The sequence below is a fragment of the Bos grunniens genome, chromosome 4, assembly GCF_055505025.1.
Source record: "Bos grunniens cultivar Pamir isolate PY7600 chromosome 4, Bosgru_T2T1.0, whole genome shotgun sequence".
Classification (NCBI taxonomy): Eukaryota; Metazoa; Chordata; class Mammalia; order Artiodactyla; family Bovidae; genus Bos; species Bos grunniens.
Genome location: NC_141168.1, coordinates 16,603,126 through 16,616,620, shown reverse-complemented (window position 1 = coordinate 16,616,620; position 13,495 = coordinate 16,603,126). Strand labels below are relative to the sequence as shown.

Here is a 13,495-nt window from a genome sequence, read left to right as displayed (position 1 = left end):
TCGGCTCAGCCATGTCGACTCCTTGCGACTGCATGGACTATACAGCCCATGGAATTCTCCAGGCCAGAAAACTGGAGTGGGTAGCCTTTCCCTTCTCCAGGGGATCTTCCCAACCCAAGGATCGAACCCAGGTCTCCCACATTGCAGGCAGATTCTTCACCAGCTGAGCCACAAGGGAAGCGCAACAAATAAACCTAACCACGTTACAAATAAATAACACACTAACGTAGAAGAAAAGAACTAAGGTAACTTTGGAAAACAGTCTTCTGCCTAGATATAAGGCTATAAAGCCAAAGACAAAAAAAAAAAAAAAAAAAAACCACTACACAGATACTAGAATCTACTTAGCAAACTGCATTTCTCAGAAGTATATAGGTTAGCAATTTGAGAACTATTTTATGTACTTTATGCATACACTAGGATTGAAGAAATAAGTAAATTATATATTGTAGATAATGATAGCCGCATCTCTGTTAGTCAACAAAGTTATAAGTAAGGAAAGGGGAAGGTTAAAATGAACTCTGTGATGTTCAATTAGAATCAAAGGTATAAAATTTTAGAGTCTTAATACAGATAGACAGACGCAAACACACATATGTGTGTGCATGTGTGTGACTGGAGTATTTCCTAGCTCTGTCCACTGAGAAGGCCTGGAAGTAATGAGTCCACCAAGTGCCAGACCTTGGCTTCTACCAACCATTCTCCAATACAAGGAACCAGGGCTCACACAAATACATACAAAAAGCAGAGAAGTTACCACTAACTCACACTGTAATTAGTACTAATATAAAAGTAAGTAAGCAATCACTACAACAATAAAACATAACTTCCAAAAAGAATTAGACACACTTGGTAGCAACTGCAACATCAGAACCGACCTACTGCTCAAAAGCTGTGCAAATTATTGTGGTGTTTCAACTGCTCAAACCAGCCAAAGCTCGCTTTATAATCAAATTCCCTTACACCTGTTCTATTCTTATTCTTGAGCTCCACCACATCAGATCATCAAATATAAAGGCACTCTTCCCCTTGGTGATCAGTAAACTCAATTTCATGCCTAAGAACACGAGATATGAGAGCAAACCAAGCAGAAATCTGCCCCCAAACTAACGGTTTAAAATTGTTTAAAGCTTGATGGAAGAACTATATGTTAGTGTCACTAAGCATTGTATGACTCCATTTCACAACATATTTTCGTTCAAAAAGCAACACTGAGCGTGTATGCATAATTACTATTGTAAGTGAAACATATGAAGAAAATACTCATATATTTTCTTCATATTTTCTTCTACAATAAACTGTCAAAACAAAAAAAAATGTAGAGAAATTCAATAAATAGACTTTTTGTCTCTTACAGGGAGATGATACATGTTCACGTAGTATGTTTTTAATACTAAAAGACTTGATCATTAAGCAGAAATGTATATAAAACCAATTTTAAAATTTCCAACCTTGACATTAAGAAAAATCAAAATACACTCCAATAAGAAGTCCATTATAAGAAGGATGAAACAGAATTAATTATAAAAATTTTCAAGTAACTGTTTTATTCCCAAGGCAGTTACGATTATTTTAAACCTATTTATGCCACAGAAATTAATTGCAATAAAGAAAAATAAGGAAGATGTTTACAGATATATTTCTATGGAACCATGTCACATCTGTTTACCTGTGCCACCACCCCAGCACACCCACCACCCCAGGACAGAGGCAGAGTTCAGACCTCGCTCTATGACCTCCTAGCTCTGCAACCATGGGTAAGTTACTGACCTCTCAACCCTCAGACTCCTTATCTGTAAAATGGAGATAACGACAACACTTATCCACCAAGGTTACAGTGAGAATTAGATGAGTTAGTTAACAGAGCTAACGCAGTTAGAAGAGCGCCTAGCGCTGGTGATGCATTCAGTTCAAGTGTTTGAGTAAGTTCCCAGGACTCCACGGTGAGTAGCTGGGAAACTCCTTCCTATCCAACAGCATTATTCTTGGTAACATACTTCTATCCCCACAAACCAGGCTCTTCATTCATTCAAACTTCAGGAATAAAAATTAATATATGACCTGTGTAAATTACCAAAACCCACTCAAACATCCTAAATCATCTCTCACCTGGACTATCACGATGGCTTTCTTACTCGTCTGCCTGTCCCCTTTACCTCCCCTCTCTCCAGTCTTTTCTCCATGTAGCAGCCACAGTGAATCTTTTAAAGGTTAAGGCAAATGGTTTATTCCTCCACTCAAAATATTTGACTATTTGCTCCGAGTGAAATCCAACATTTTTTAGCATTCCAATGTCTTTCTCAAAGCCTTCCATAATCACACCATATGAATGCAGACTTATACTACTCCCAGTCCTTTTTCTAACTCAATTTTTCTTCACAGCACTAAACACTCTTTTGTCCTGTGTATTTATTCATCTGTCCCACCTCCCCACCACCCCTGTGCATGTGTGCCCAGTTGTATCTGATTCTCTGCACCCCCACAGACGGTAGCCCACCAGGTTCCTCTGTTCATGGGATTTCCCAGGCTAGAATATTGGAGCAGGTTGCCATTTCCATAGAATATGTTACAGGACACCAAGGACTTTGCTTTACTCACCACTATATTTCTAGCACCAAGAACAGCGCCAGGCATACTGCAAATTGGGCCAAAGCCAACAGCATACTTGATAAAACCCAAGAGGCAATCCCTTGTGTCAGGAACAAGAGATGAAATAAAATCACAAAATACTATGTGTTGGCTATGTATGCCCCAGAAAATAATTGTAATAAAGAAAAATAAGGAAGATGTTTACAGATATATTTCTATGGAACCATGTCACATCTGTTTACCTACACCACCACCCCAGCACACCCGCCACCCCAGGACAGAGGCAGAGTTCAGACCTCACTCTATGACATTCTAGCTCTGCAACCCTGGGGAAGTTACTGACCTCTCAACCCTCAGACTCCTCATCTGTAAAATGGAGATAATAACAACACTTATCCAGCAAGGTTACAGTGAGAATTAGATGCAAAGTGGCAAATTTTTTATTTTTTTATACTTTTCATTTTAATATTTGAAGTGTAATTAAGTTTTAAAAAATCTCCAACATGCATGCAGATCTGTGAACTTTTCCACCTGTATACACCCATGACCAAGATACAGAACAGTTCCTGCACCTCCAAAGCTCCCTTCCGCCTCCTCTCAGGAAACACGCCTGGAGAGGTAAGTACCAGTCTGACTTCTATCACCCAATTATGCCTGCACTTGAACTTCACAGAAGTAGAATCAAACCTGTCTTCCTTTGTTCAACTTTATATCCATGGGATCCACCCATCATTGCACACATCAGGAGTACAATCCTTCTTTAAGGCTAAGTAGCATTCAATTTTATGAGTATGCCACAATTTATACAATCAAGTATTGATGATATTTAAGCTGTTCCCATTTGGGGATAATAGGAGCAGCGCTGCCATGAATGGTTTTCTGGGTTCATAGGTATGTCATTTGGTGGAAATATTACATTATCTGCAGAATGCAACATTTCTGTTTGAGGATTTTTTGCGGGAGGGGGTGGTAATGGTTAATAATAATAATACCTTAGTGAGAATCCAGGAAAAGTGGGCAGGGAGTAAGAGTATAAACTGAAATAACCTTTCTGGAAGACAATCTGGCAATAGGCACAAGAAGCCTAAAAATATCTATGCCCTGTGACTAATCATGCTACTTCAAGGAAATTTCTTATTGAATATTTACATGGTCCAGATCGTCTTCTAAGTGTTTTACATGTTAACTCATTTGACTTATTCTAAGGAAATGATTAGAAATGTTCACAACTGGTTTGTTTAGAAGACTGTCAACCATCCATCATTAAGAAATACAAGAGTCGTAAACAAAGTAAAAAACTAACAAGAGGGGATGATTTTGAAATGCACTGTACTTCCATGAAATTAACCTCTGCGCAGCCACTGAAAATGTTTTTCAAGAACATTAAAGATACAGGAAAAAGTAAACATCGATAAATGATAGGAAACAGTAGAATGCATAATAGAAATTCCCAGTTTTTTTTTTCAAGTTTTATTTTTTAAAGTACATACCTATACCTTAAACGTTAAACTGAATATGTGACTAACAAGACTAGTAAATAAAGGTATTTACATTATAACGGGGAGAGAAAAGACATTATAATACAACTGAATTAGGGCAATGATGCAATTCTGCATAAGCGAAAAGTGAAGTCATTCAGTCGTGTCCAACTCTTAGCGACCCCAGGGACTGTAGCCTACCAGGTTCCTCCGTCCATGGGATTTTCCAGGCAAGAGTACTGGAGTGGGTTGCCATTTCCTCAATTCTGCATAGGACGATATTAAAGCACTATGGAAAGACATCTAGCCTAGAGATTAGGGGGAAGGGCATTGTCAAGAAAGTTCTCCATTGTCTTACTTCCACTAAGGACTCAGAGAAAGAACTCCATCTCCAGGTTGGAAGGAACCTGCCCAGGAAAGTCCTTTTAATTCCTCAGCTCACCACCCCCAGGGTATCAATTATTGGTTGTACCCTGGACCCATATTCTTTTCCTCCCTGGACCCATATTCTTTTTCCCTCTTACTTACGGAAAATACTTAGGTAGACTTGAGGAACAGGAATTCCTAAACACTAAGGATGCAATCAAAGTTCAAAAGCCCCAAACCTGGAGGAAGCTGGTTCAATCTGACCTCATGCCTGACTAAAAAGCCTCAAGGAAGGTCTTCCCAGTCAGGATAATTTAGGGCAAAACCTTTTTTGGATTTCCAGATGCCAGGAACTCCAGGCAGAGTAAACCCAAATTTATACCAAAATTCACTGACTCCTTGAGATTAAAAAAATTTTTTCTACTTGAAAAAATAAAAGTATCAAGAAGTTTTCCAAGTAGAGAAAATCCTCTGTATCCATTCTCCTATGCTTTCTTTCTCTTCTGCAGACGGACCATCCCTAGAAACCAAAGGAAAGTTGAACATGGGGATTAAAGATAGGAGTTGGACTGTGAAGAAGGCTGAGCGCCAAAGAATTGATGCTTTTGAACTGTGGTGTTGGAGAAGACTCTTGAGAGTCCCTTGGACTGCAAGGAGATCCAACCAGTCCATTCTGAAGGAGATCAGTCCTGGGATTTCTTTGGAAGGAATGATGCTAAAGCTGAAACTCCAGTACTTTGGCCACCTCATGCGAAGAGTTGACTCATTGGAAAAGACTCTGATGCTGGGAGGGATTGGGGGCAGGAGGAGAAGGGGACGACAGAGGATGAGATGGCTGGATGGCATCAATGAGTCGATGGACGTGAGTCTCAGTGAACTCCGGGGGTTGGTGATGGACAGGGAGGCCTTGCGTGCTGCCATTCATGGGGTTGCAAAGAGTTGGACACGACTGAGCGACTGATCTGATCTGAAGCTCAGCTGCTCAGTCGTGTTCCACTCTTGCAACCCCATGGACTATAGCCCACGAGGTTCCTCTGTCCATGGGATTCTCCAGGCAAGACTACTGGAGTGGGTTGCCATTTCCTTCTCCAGGATTAAAGATACACCATGGTATTTTAGGGGCCAATTCTCACACAAGCAAATGACATCTGTTTAATAATACATAAGAACATTTTGCTGTGTTCAATAAACCATTCACTTGTGGTACAATAAACAGAGCAAATATTGATTACAAGAAAAACATATGGACCCCAAATTACCAATATTTCATTGAGTTAAACTTGTTAATGAGATACTGCTTTTGCACTGTAGGGCATTATGTATCACTAAATTTTCTAACTTTTGACATCTGAATCACATTAAGTTCTCAAGGATTGCTGGTCAAAAAAGCACTGGGTTCAAAAAAAACATTTTTCAAAGTCATCTCCACAAATACAAAGTCACACAAATTCGTGTGACAAAGCAGCCCACACCCTTGCTCTCCCTCCTTCATACACGCCCTCTGTTTTCCCTTCAACCTTTTCTGTTTACAAATTTAACACTTATATGTATTAACAAGAGTCCTCATAAACTACCTGCAGCTTTTCACGGTTATAGTGTTACTTAAGATAAATAAAATTCCAGTCTAAAATTTATTAACCTATCAAGCCTCTACATTGTACAACAGGATAAATTTCTTATGCAGCTAAAACAGTTCTTTGAAAAAATAAGTATTTGCATAATCACCAGGGATTCGGGATTTATTCTGCACGGAACCTGGATTTCTGGATCATCTCTATTCTGGTTGCGTACGATGGGAAAAGAGGATATAGAGACAGAACTGGCAAGACTTGTATCTTCCTATTTCAGTTTTACGTACAACCAAAATATAGGAAAAGCATCGGTTCCAAGTAACGAAAAAGAACTTTAGAGAATTTGTTTTTAACTACAAGCGGCACGCTGTAATAACACTCCCAGCATATACCAGACTGTGAAAAGAGGATCTGCTATACAAAGCGAGGACCCTGTCTTACTTTTACCTTGACAATTTGTTGGTTTTACTCTCCTTCTATTGTTGCTGTCAGAATTAGGCAACCTGAAAACGGATCAAGTAAAACTAGCTGTACTTGAAAATTAAGTAAAACTAACTGTACCTAGCGCTCAACACTGACAGGAACGCTGTAAGTGAACTGGTTTTCTCTCCCAGGGCCAGTAGAGGGAGACTAAGACATCTGGCCTGGTCGTGTAGTGTTTCTGCAAAATTGGGGAGGGGGGGTAGTGGAGGCTGTATTTAAATGTCCTGCTGTCAATCAAAGGACACTTCCTACAATCACAGTCACCATATCTGCTATTACCCGCGAGCGTACTCTCGCCCAGAAACACCCCGAAACGGGGCTCGGGAAACCTGCTTCACCTAAAAGTGACCGCAGGCCTTGCCACAACACCCAAATAAGGACTTGGGGAGCCCAACCTCAACTAGTTTCTTTGTTTAAATGCCTGCGAATCCCTCCCACGCCGGAGTCAAGAGGCTGTGGCGCCGCCCTTTATTAGCCTCACACTTTGATTACAAAACACACGAGTCGGCGGCTCGGCGGCGGGGGCGGCCCGAGCTCTCACAAACGTCAAACCTGAGACACAGGCGGCGGCCGAGGCAGAGGGCGACGTTCGCCGCCCCCGCCACCCGCCCCGAAGTCCCCACCGGCCGGGCAAAGTTCGCCCGCCCCAGGCCCCCCGGGCGCTGGCCCCTCGGTCGCCGGCCCCCGGTCGCCGTCCCCTCGGGCGATTGGGGACATTTCACTCTTTGTAACAAAGTTTGAGCCGCGGCGCGGGGGCGGCCGCGGGGGGTTGGGGGTGCGAGGCTGTCCCTTCGGGCCCCGCTGCCCACTCCATCCGCTCCACCCCCGCCGGGACGGGCTGAGCCGCTCCGGCGGCTGGGGGCCGAGACCCGAGCCGCCCCGCCGTTCCGCCCGGGACCCCCGACCCGAACTTCCGACTGGCATCTCTCTCGAGTCCCCGCAAGTGCCTCCTCATCTGTTGCTCTGTTTACTCCGCTGGAGCCCCGCCGGGCCGGCGCTGCCGACGCCCCCGTCCCAGCGCCCCACGGCCGAGGAAGTTTGATAAAAAGCACGGGGAAGGGGGCGCGACCGCGACCCAAGGGCGGGCGGGCGGCGGAGGCTAGGAGGGCAATTTCTGGAGACCCCCGGGCCGGGGCCGGCCGCTCGCCGCCCGGAAGGAAGGAGCGGCGGCCGGTCGGGCAGGGCGGCCGGCCGGGTGGCGACTCCGGGCCGGGAGTCCCGGCCGGGCGGGGCGGCGGCCGGGCTGCGGGCGCGGCGGGCCGGGCCGGGCCGGCGCTCCGCCCGCCGCCTCCGCTGGCGCCTGCCCCGGCCGCGTCCCCTCGCCCCGGTACCCCCCCTGCCAACTTCTCAGCCGGTCCCCTTTGTTCCCGTTTGTTGTGGCGACTCTTCGGCCGGCCGGGCGATCCCACCAGCCCCATCTAAGCCCGCCGGGCGCCCGGCGAGCCCGGGGCCCCGCGCGCCCCGCTGCCCGGGCCGGGGGGCTCGGCACCCGGGCCCCTCGGCGCTCGGTGCGGTGCGGCGGCCGGGCGGCCGGCGGCGCGAGCGGCCGGCGCGGCGACGGCGGCGGTTGGCCGGTGGCCGGCGGCGGCGGCGGCGGCAGCGGGGCTGGAGGGGGTTTATTTACCTGCCGTGGAACCAGTCCTTGCAGATATCGCACTCGATCATGAAGCGGTTCACGTCGTACGGCTGCCGGCACACACAGTACACCGGCGGGGGCGGCGGGGCTGCCGAGGCCCGGCCCGGAGCCGCCACCGACACGGCTGCCGCGGCGGCTCCAGCTGCTGCTCCCGCGGCCACCGCCGCCGCCGCTCCGGCCATCTTTAAAAAACACACACACACACACGCTCGCTCGCTGCTCCGCTTGCAGACTGGAGCGAGCGCAGCCGCCAGCCAGCGCCGCCTCCTGCAGCAGCCGGAGCAGCAGCCGCGGCGGCGGCGGCGGCGGCGGCGGCGTCTCAGTGCGCGCGCGCGCGAGGCCGCAGCCGGGCCCGGAGGGGGCGGGCGGCGGGCGGCGGCGCGCGCACGCCGCGACCGAGCCCGGCTCCTTCCGGCGCTCCGCGCGGGGCCGCGCGTGTCGCGCACGTCGTTCTGCCGCCCGGCGCGCGTGCCCGCTCCGCTCGCGTCGGCCGGGCGGATGGAGACTCGCTGAAGGGCACGCGGGGCGGGGGAGGCGGAGGGAAGCAGAGGCTCCCTGAGGACACGCGCGGCGGCGCGGGGCGCGCGGCCCCGGGAGGAGGGCGGCGGGTGCGTGCGAACGGCCGGCTCCGGCATTTCTGAGTGACCGCGGAGGCCAGGGAAGTTCCTGCGCAGTGGAAAGCGGCGCACTACGTCTGTGCCATAGACCCTGGACCCGAGGAAATTAAAGCCCCTCCGGGGCCACCTCCAGACGTCGGGAGTATCTTAAATCAATTAACCGCGGGTCCGAGCCGAGGGTTAACAGCACAATGGTCTGCTTAAGTCCTGCCGAGGGGCAGGAGTGTGCTGGGGAGTCATTCAAACTTCCAAAAACGTCCCACCCGAATTCCCACCGACCAGCCAGGAATGTACTGTTGATGGAGCCACTGGTAGGTGAAGGAGGTTGTTCCCAAGAGGAATTCATCTAATGTCTGGGAGCCCAGAGGAACCAGGCTTGAAATGTGGTGGGTGGAGAGAGGACCGGAGAGGAAGCTGACGTGCTTATAAACAACACGACTTAGATGCGAATACTTAGATGAGTTCCAAGTTTGGAAAACAGGAATAAAGTTCTAAGTGACAGTGACACGTCGCAAAGGGACTATTAGAAAAACGGTAATACGGGACTTGGCAGATAATAGGCCACTAATAAATATTTTTGAATGAAGGATTAGATTGATAATAAAAACAGCTAACATCCAATAGAAATGGATTGCCTTGGTATCATAATTAGGCGAGTTGGAAGGGATGTTAAGAATTATGGAATATTGTAATTTAACTATCGTGTCCGACTCTTTGCGATACCATGGACTGTAGCCTATCAGGCTTCTCCATCCATGGGATTTTCCAGGCAAGAGTACTGGAGTGGGTTGCCATTTCCTTCTCCAGCGGATCTTCCTAACCCAGGGATCAAACCTGGGTCTCCGGCATTACAGGCAGACGCTTTACCCTCTGAACCACCAGGGAAGCCCATTTTAACTATACTTCAGTAAAATTATATATATGTATGTATATAGGAATTATGGGAACAGATGTTCACAGCTACATTTCGAAGGCATATCTATCATTGATTAAAAAAAATTAAAAAAAAAAACCTGTAGCTGCCATCTCACTCAGCCCAAGGCAGAGAATCACTGATACCTAGTCTAACCTTTTTATAATTGAGGAAAGCAATTAACTTGCTTAAAGTCTCAGATCTGGGCTTGAACTAAAGTTTTTAAGTTTCTTGATTCCAGTCCCTTTTCTACCACACCATTGCTTGTCTCATATTTTGCATGAAAAGAAACACCTGGAAGTCAGAGTTGACCACAGAGTGAATGAGTTTGAAACCTGTTTCTGCTAGTGAAAAAAGAAAAGTTATCCTGGATTGGGGTAGTGAAGAGCCTTACATTCAAATCCTGTTTTGTTGAAGCTGTGTGACTTTGAGTAGGTTACTCTGTTTCTCTTGAATTAGATTTTGAAGATCTCTTCGAAGAAAAATTACGGATAATAATATCTTACTTAGAGTAAGAGACTTTATCACAAGCAGAAGAGACAATGTATTTTTAAAAGTACACTGTGGAGGATGTGTGTTGTCATAGAAGCGGGAGGCAGTGGAAGCTGTCATGCTGGAGTCGTGATGAGAAGGGCATTCAGGCAGGGACGTGGCTTGGTATGGGGATGTTCTTGGTGCTAGAGGAACCACCTGGCCTTGGGGTGTCAGCATGGGTGGAGTGAGAGGGTAGCCAAGCAGAGGAGGAAGCAGCAGTGATGATTAGAGATAGTGATGATTATGTACAAGAGGATTAATAAGTAAATATATTAAGGAAAATGGGAGGTAATTTCTCACTGTTGAGAAAGAGAGTTAGAAATATGGAAAGAAAACTAAAATGAAACTTGTAGTAGTGAACTGGTAATGGAGGTATCAATCTATTTCTATTTATAGAAATAAATATAGGTATATAAGTCCATGCATACTCTGTCCACCAAGAAAGTCTGGGACACAACAAAATGATGAGGGCATCTAGCCCAGATCTTGGTTTCTAAATACTGTTCTCCACTTCATTTTTCTTCTTGGCCAGATGGCTGATTCCAGGACGGGAGGAGAGAAGTAAAACAAGAGACTGGAGTCCCTAGTAGTCCCAGAAAATAAGGATATGTTCAAGAATTATGGGACATGTCAAAAGGACACAGGGCAATTTGTGTCCCAAATCTGGGACCAAAAAAAAAAATGTGTTAAAACCTGTTGAATAGCATAGGAAACCATACACATGTAAATCAGCATAAATTGAAAGTTTGAAAATGATTGGAATATTTACATACTTTCAAAGTATCTACTCACAAAACTCTTACCATCTACAAAGAGACTTAAAGTGGAGACAGTGGAGAAGTCTGACAAGCACCACCTTGTCAGCAATGGGACGAATCAGACGCCCGCACCCGAGAGGATCCAGTGAAGAAGTCAGCATCACTTCTGTGTGATTTCACCTGGTCTACTTAGTTGAGTCTCCAGTTGGAAATGCAGCTAGTTTCAAAAGCACATCAAAACAATCAGCAAGAATATAAATATAGAGAGTATAAATACTATAAGGCATATAGATCTGTAAGGAAAGGTTAGAGAAATTTAAACACAAAGATGGAACCTTGAAAGGGATGAAGGCTGGAACTCTGAATGATGCTGAAATTTTAGTGACAAGCTCCATGCCTAATAATTAAGAGCATGTGCTTGAATTCCACAGTCTCCTATCTCTGTAGCAACTAGCTATTGGGTTTTAGTTTTCTTATTTTAAGGCGTGATAAGAATATCTACTTCACACAGTTCAGTGCATTAAATGAGATAACAAAATGCAGGTCACAATTCCTGGTGCATACTAACCTATATAGCTGTTAGTTATGAGTGTGGCTCAGTAGTAAAGAATCTGCCTGCCAAGGCTGGAGACTCAGGTTCGATCCCTGGGTCAGAAAGATCCCCTGGAGAAGGAAATGGCAACCCACTCCAGCATTCTTGCCTAAAGAATCCCATGAACAGAGGAGCCTGATGGGCTATAATCCACAGGGTCACAAAGACTCAGACACGACTTAGCGACTAAACAACAATAATTAACTATAATTATTTGTTTATTAATAATAGTAGGACCGAAGAGCAGCTAGAAATTTAGGAGGGAAGATTAGGAAAGTATTATCCCAAAAACAAGGGGGAAGAGAATTTCAGAAAGAAAATATCTTGAGGTGAGACACCCAGCTCCATGCCAGCATTGATTGGCAATGACATGGGACTCCCTCAGCCTTTCTCCTTTGCGGGTCCTCTAGTAACTCCCATGGGCTTTCCTGATAGCTCCGTTGGTAGATAATCCACCTGCAATGCAGGAGACCCTGGTTTGATTCCTGGGTCGAGAAAATCCACTGGAGAAGGGATAGGCTACCCATTCCAGTATTCTTCAGCTTCCTTTATGGCTCAGCTGGTAAAGAATCTGCCCTCAATGCGGGAGATCTGGGTTCAATCCGTGGGTTGTGGAAGATCCCCTGGAGAAGGGAAAGGCTACCCACTCCAGTACTTTGGCCTGGAGAATACCATGAACTGTATAATCCATGGGGTCACAAAGAGTTGGACACAACTGAACGACTTTCACTTTAGTAACTACCATACATCTAAAGTTTGATATCAAGTGTAAGTTATTTGTGGATTTTTTTAATACTTCACTTATCTGTAAACCCTCATTTCTCTGAAAAGAAATGTTTGCTCCAACCTGACAACTTTGCTTCCCTCTCCTACCGAAACTGGTCTATCTCCATGACCATGTCTGCTAGTCGCTTCCTCAGTATTCCCTCTCCTTCCTTTTCTTCAAAACCCACCTTCTCCGACTTCTGATTCTTCCATGTTCCTTTCTATACAAAAAATTTAATTTGGATATTACTGGTGTGCTCCTCAGGCCTTCAGTCAGTGCCTATACATTTTTTTCCCTAGAGGATATTTAATTTTCTTCTTAGAGATTCAGAAAAAGAAGGAGCTTGTTTCCAAAACAAGCTATCCATACTTGAAGAAAAAACGAATCACTTTGCTGTATCCTTGAAAGTACGCTGCTGCTGCTGCTAAGTTGCTTCAGCCGTGTCCAACTCTGTGCGACCTCGTAGACGGCAGCCCACCAGGCTCCCCCGTCCCTAGGATTCTCCAGGAAAGAATACTGGAGTGGGTTGCCATTTCCTTCTCCAATGCGTGAAAATGAAAAGTGAAAGTGAAGTCGCTCAGTTGTGTCGACTCTTAGGGACCTCATGGACTGCAGCCCACCAGGCTTTTCCATCTATGGGATTTTCCAGACAAGAGCACTGGAGTGGGGTGCCATTGCCTTCTCTGCCCTGAAAATATACAACACTGTAAATCAACTGTAGTTCAATAAAAAGAAGAAAAGAACTGTAATTTATGAACTTTAACCCTGATTGAAAAAAAATCTAGATAAGATAATTGTGGGTATTTGGGGATATCTTAATTCAACCTGTAGATAACATTAAATAAACATTCATTTTCTTTGGTGCAAACAATATTGTGGTTTTATAGAAGAACACCCTTATTTGCTCACGTGCACTGAGTGGGTGAAGCTATCCAGCCATCTCATCCTCTGCTGCCCGCTTCTCCTTTTGCCTTCAATCCTTCCCAGCATCTTCACTAGGAGATGGTGAAGGACTGGGAAACCTGGCGTGCTACAGTCCACAGAGTCGGAGAGAGTCGGACACGACTTAGCGACTGAACAACAGCAACAAAGCTAAGGCTTTAACAGTAAAGCGTTATGATGTTAGCACTTGCTTTGAAAGGTTCAGCAAAAAAAAGGAAAAGCAAGGTGGAGATGAATGAAGCAAATCCAA

The 13,495-nt window shown here is 45.8% G+C and overlaps 1 protein-coding gene across 1 annotated transcript in view; it reads right to left on the bottom strand.

Annotated features, from left to right (window-relative positions):
- Nucleotides 1-8,472, bottom strand: part of KDM7A (lysine demethylase 7A) — a 78,439-nt gene extending 69,967 nt beyond the window's left edge. Inside the window, exon 1 of the mRNA XM_086395265.1 lies at nt 8,112-8,472. Coding sequence (XP_086251391.1) covers nt 8,112-8,305 — 194 coding nt within the window. The 5' untranslated portion in view covers nt 8,306-8,472. The remainder of the gene's footprint in view (nt 1-8,111) is intronic.
- Nucleotides 8,473-13,495: the final 5,023 nt, after the last annotated feature.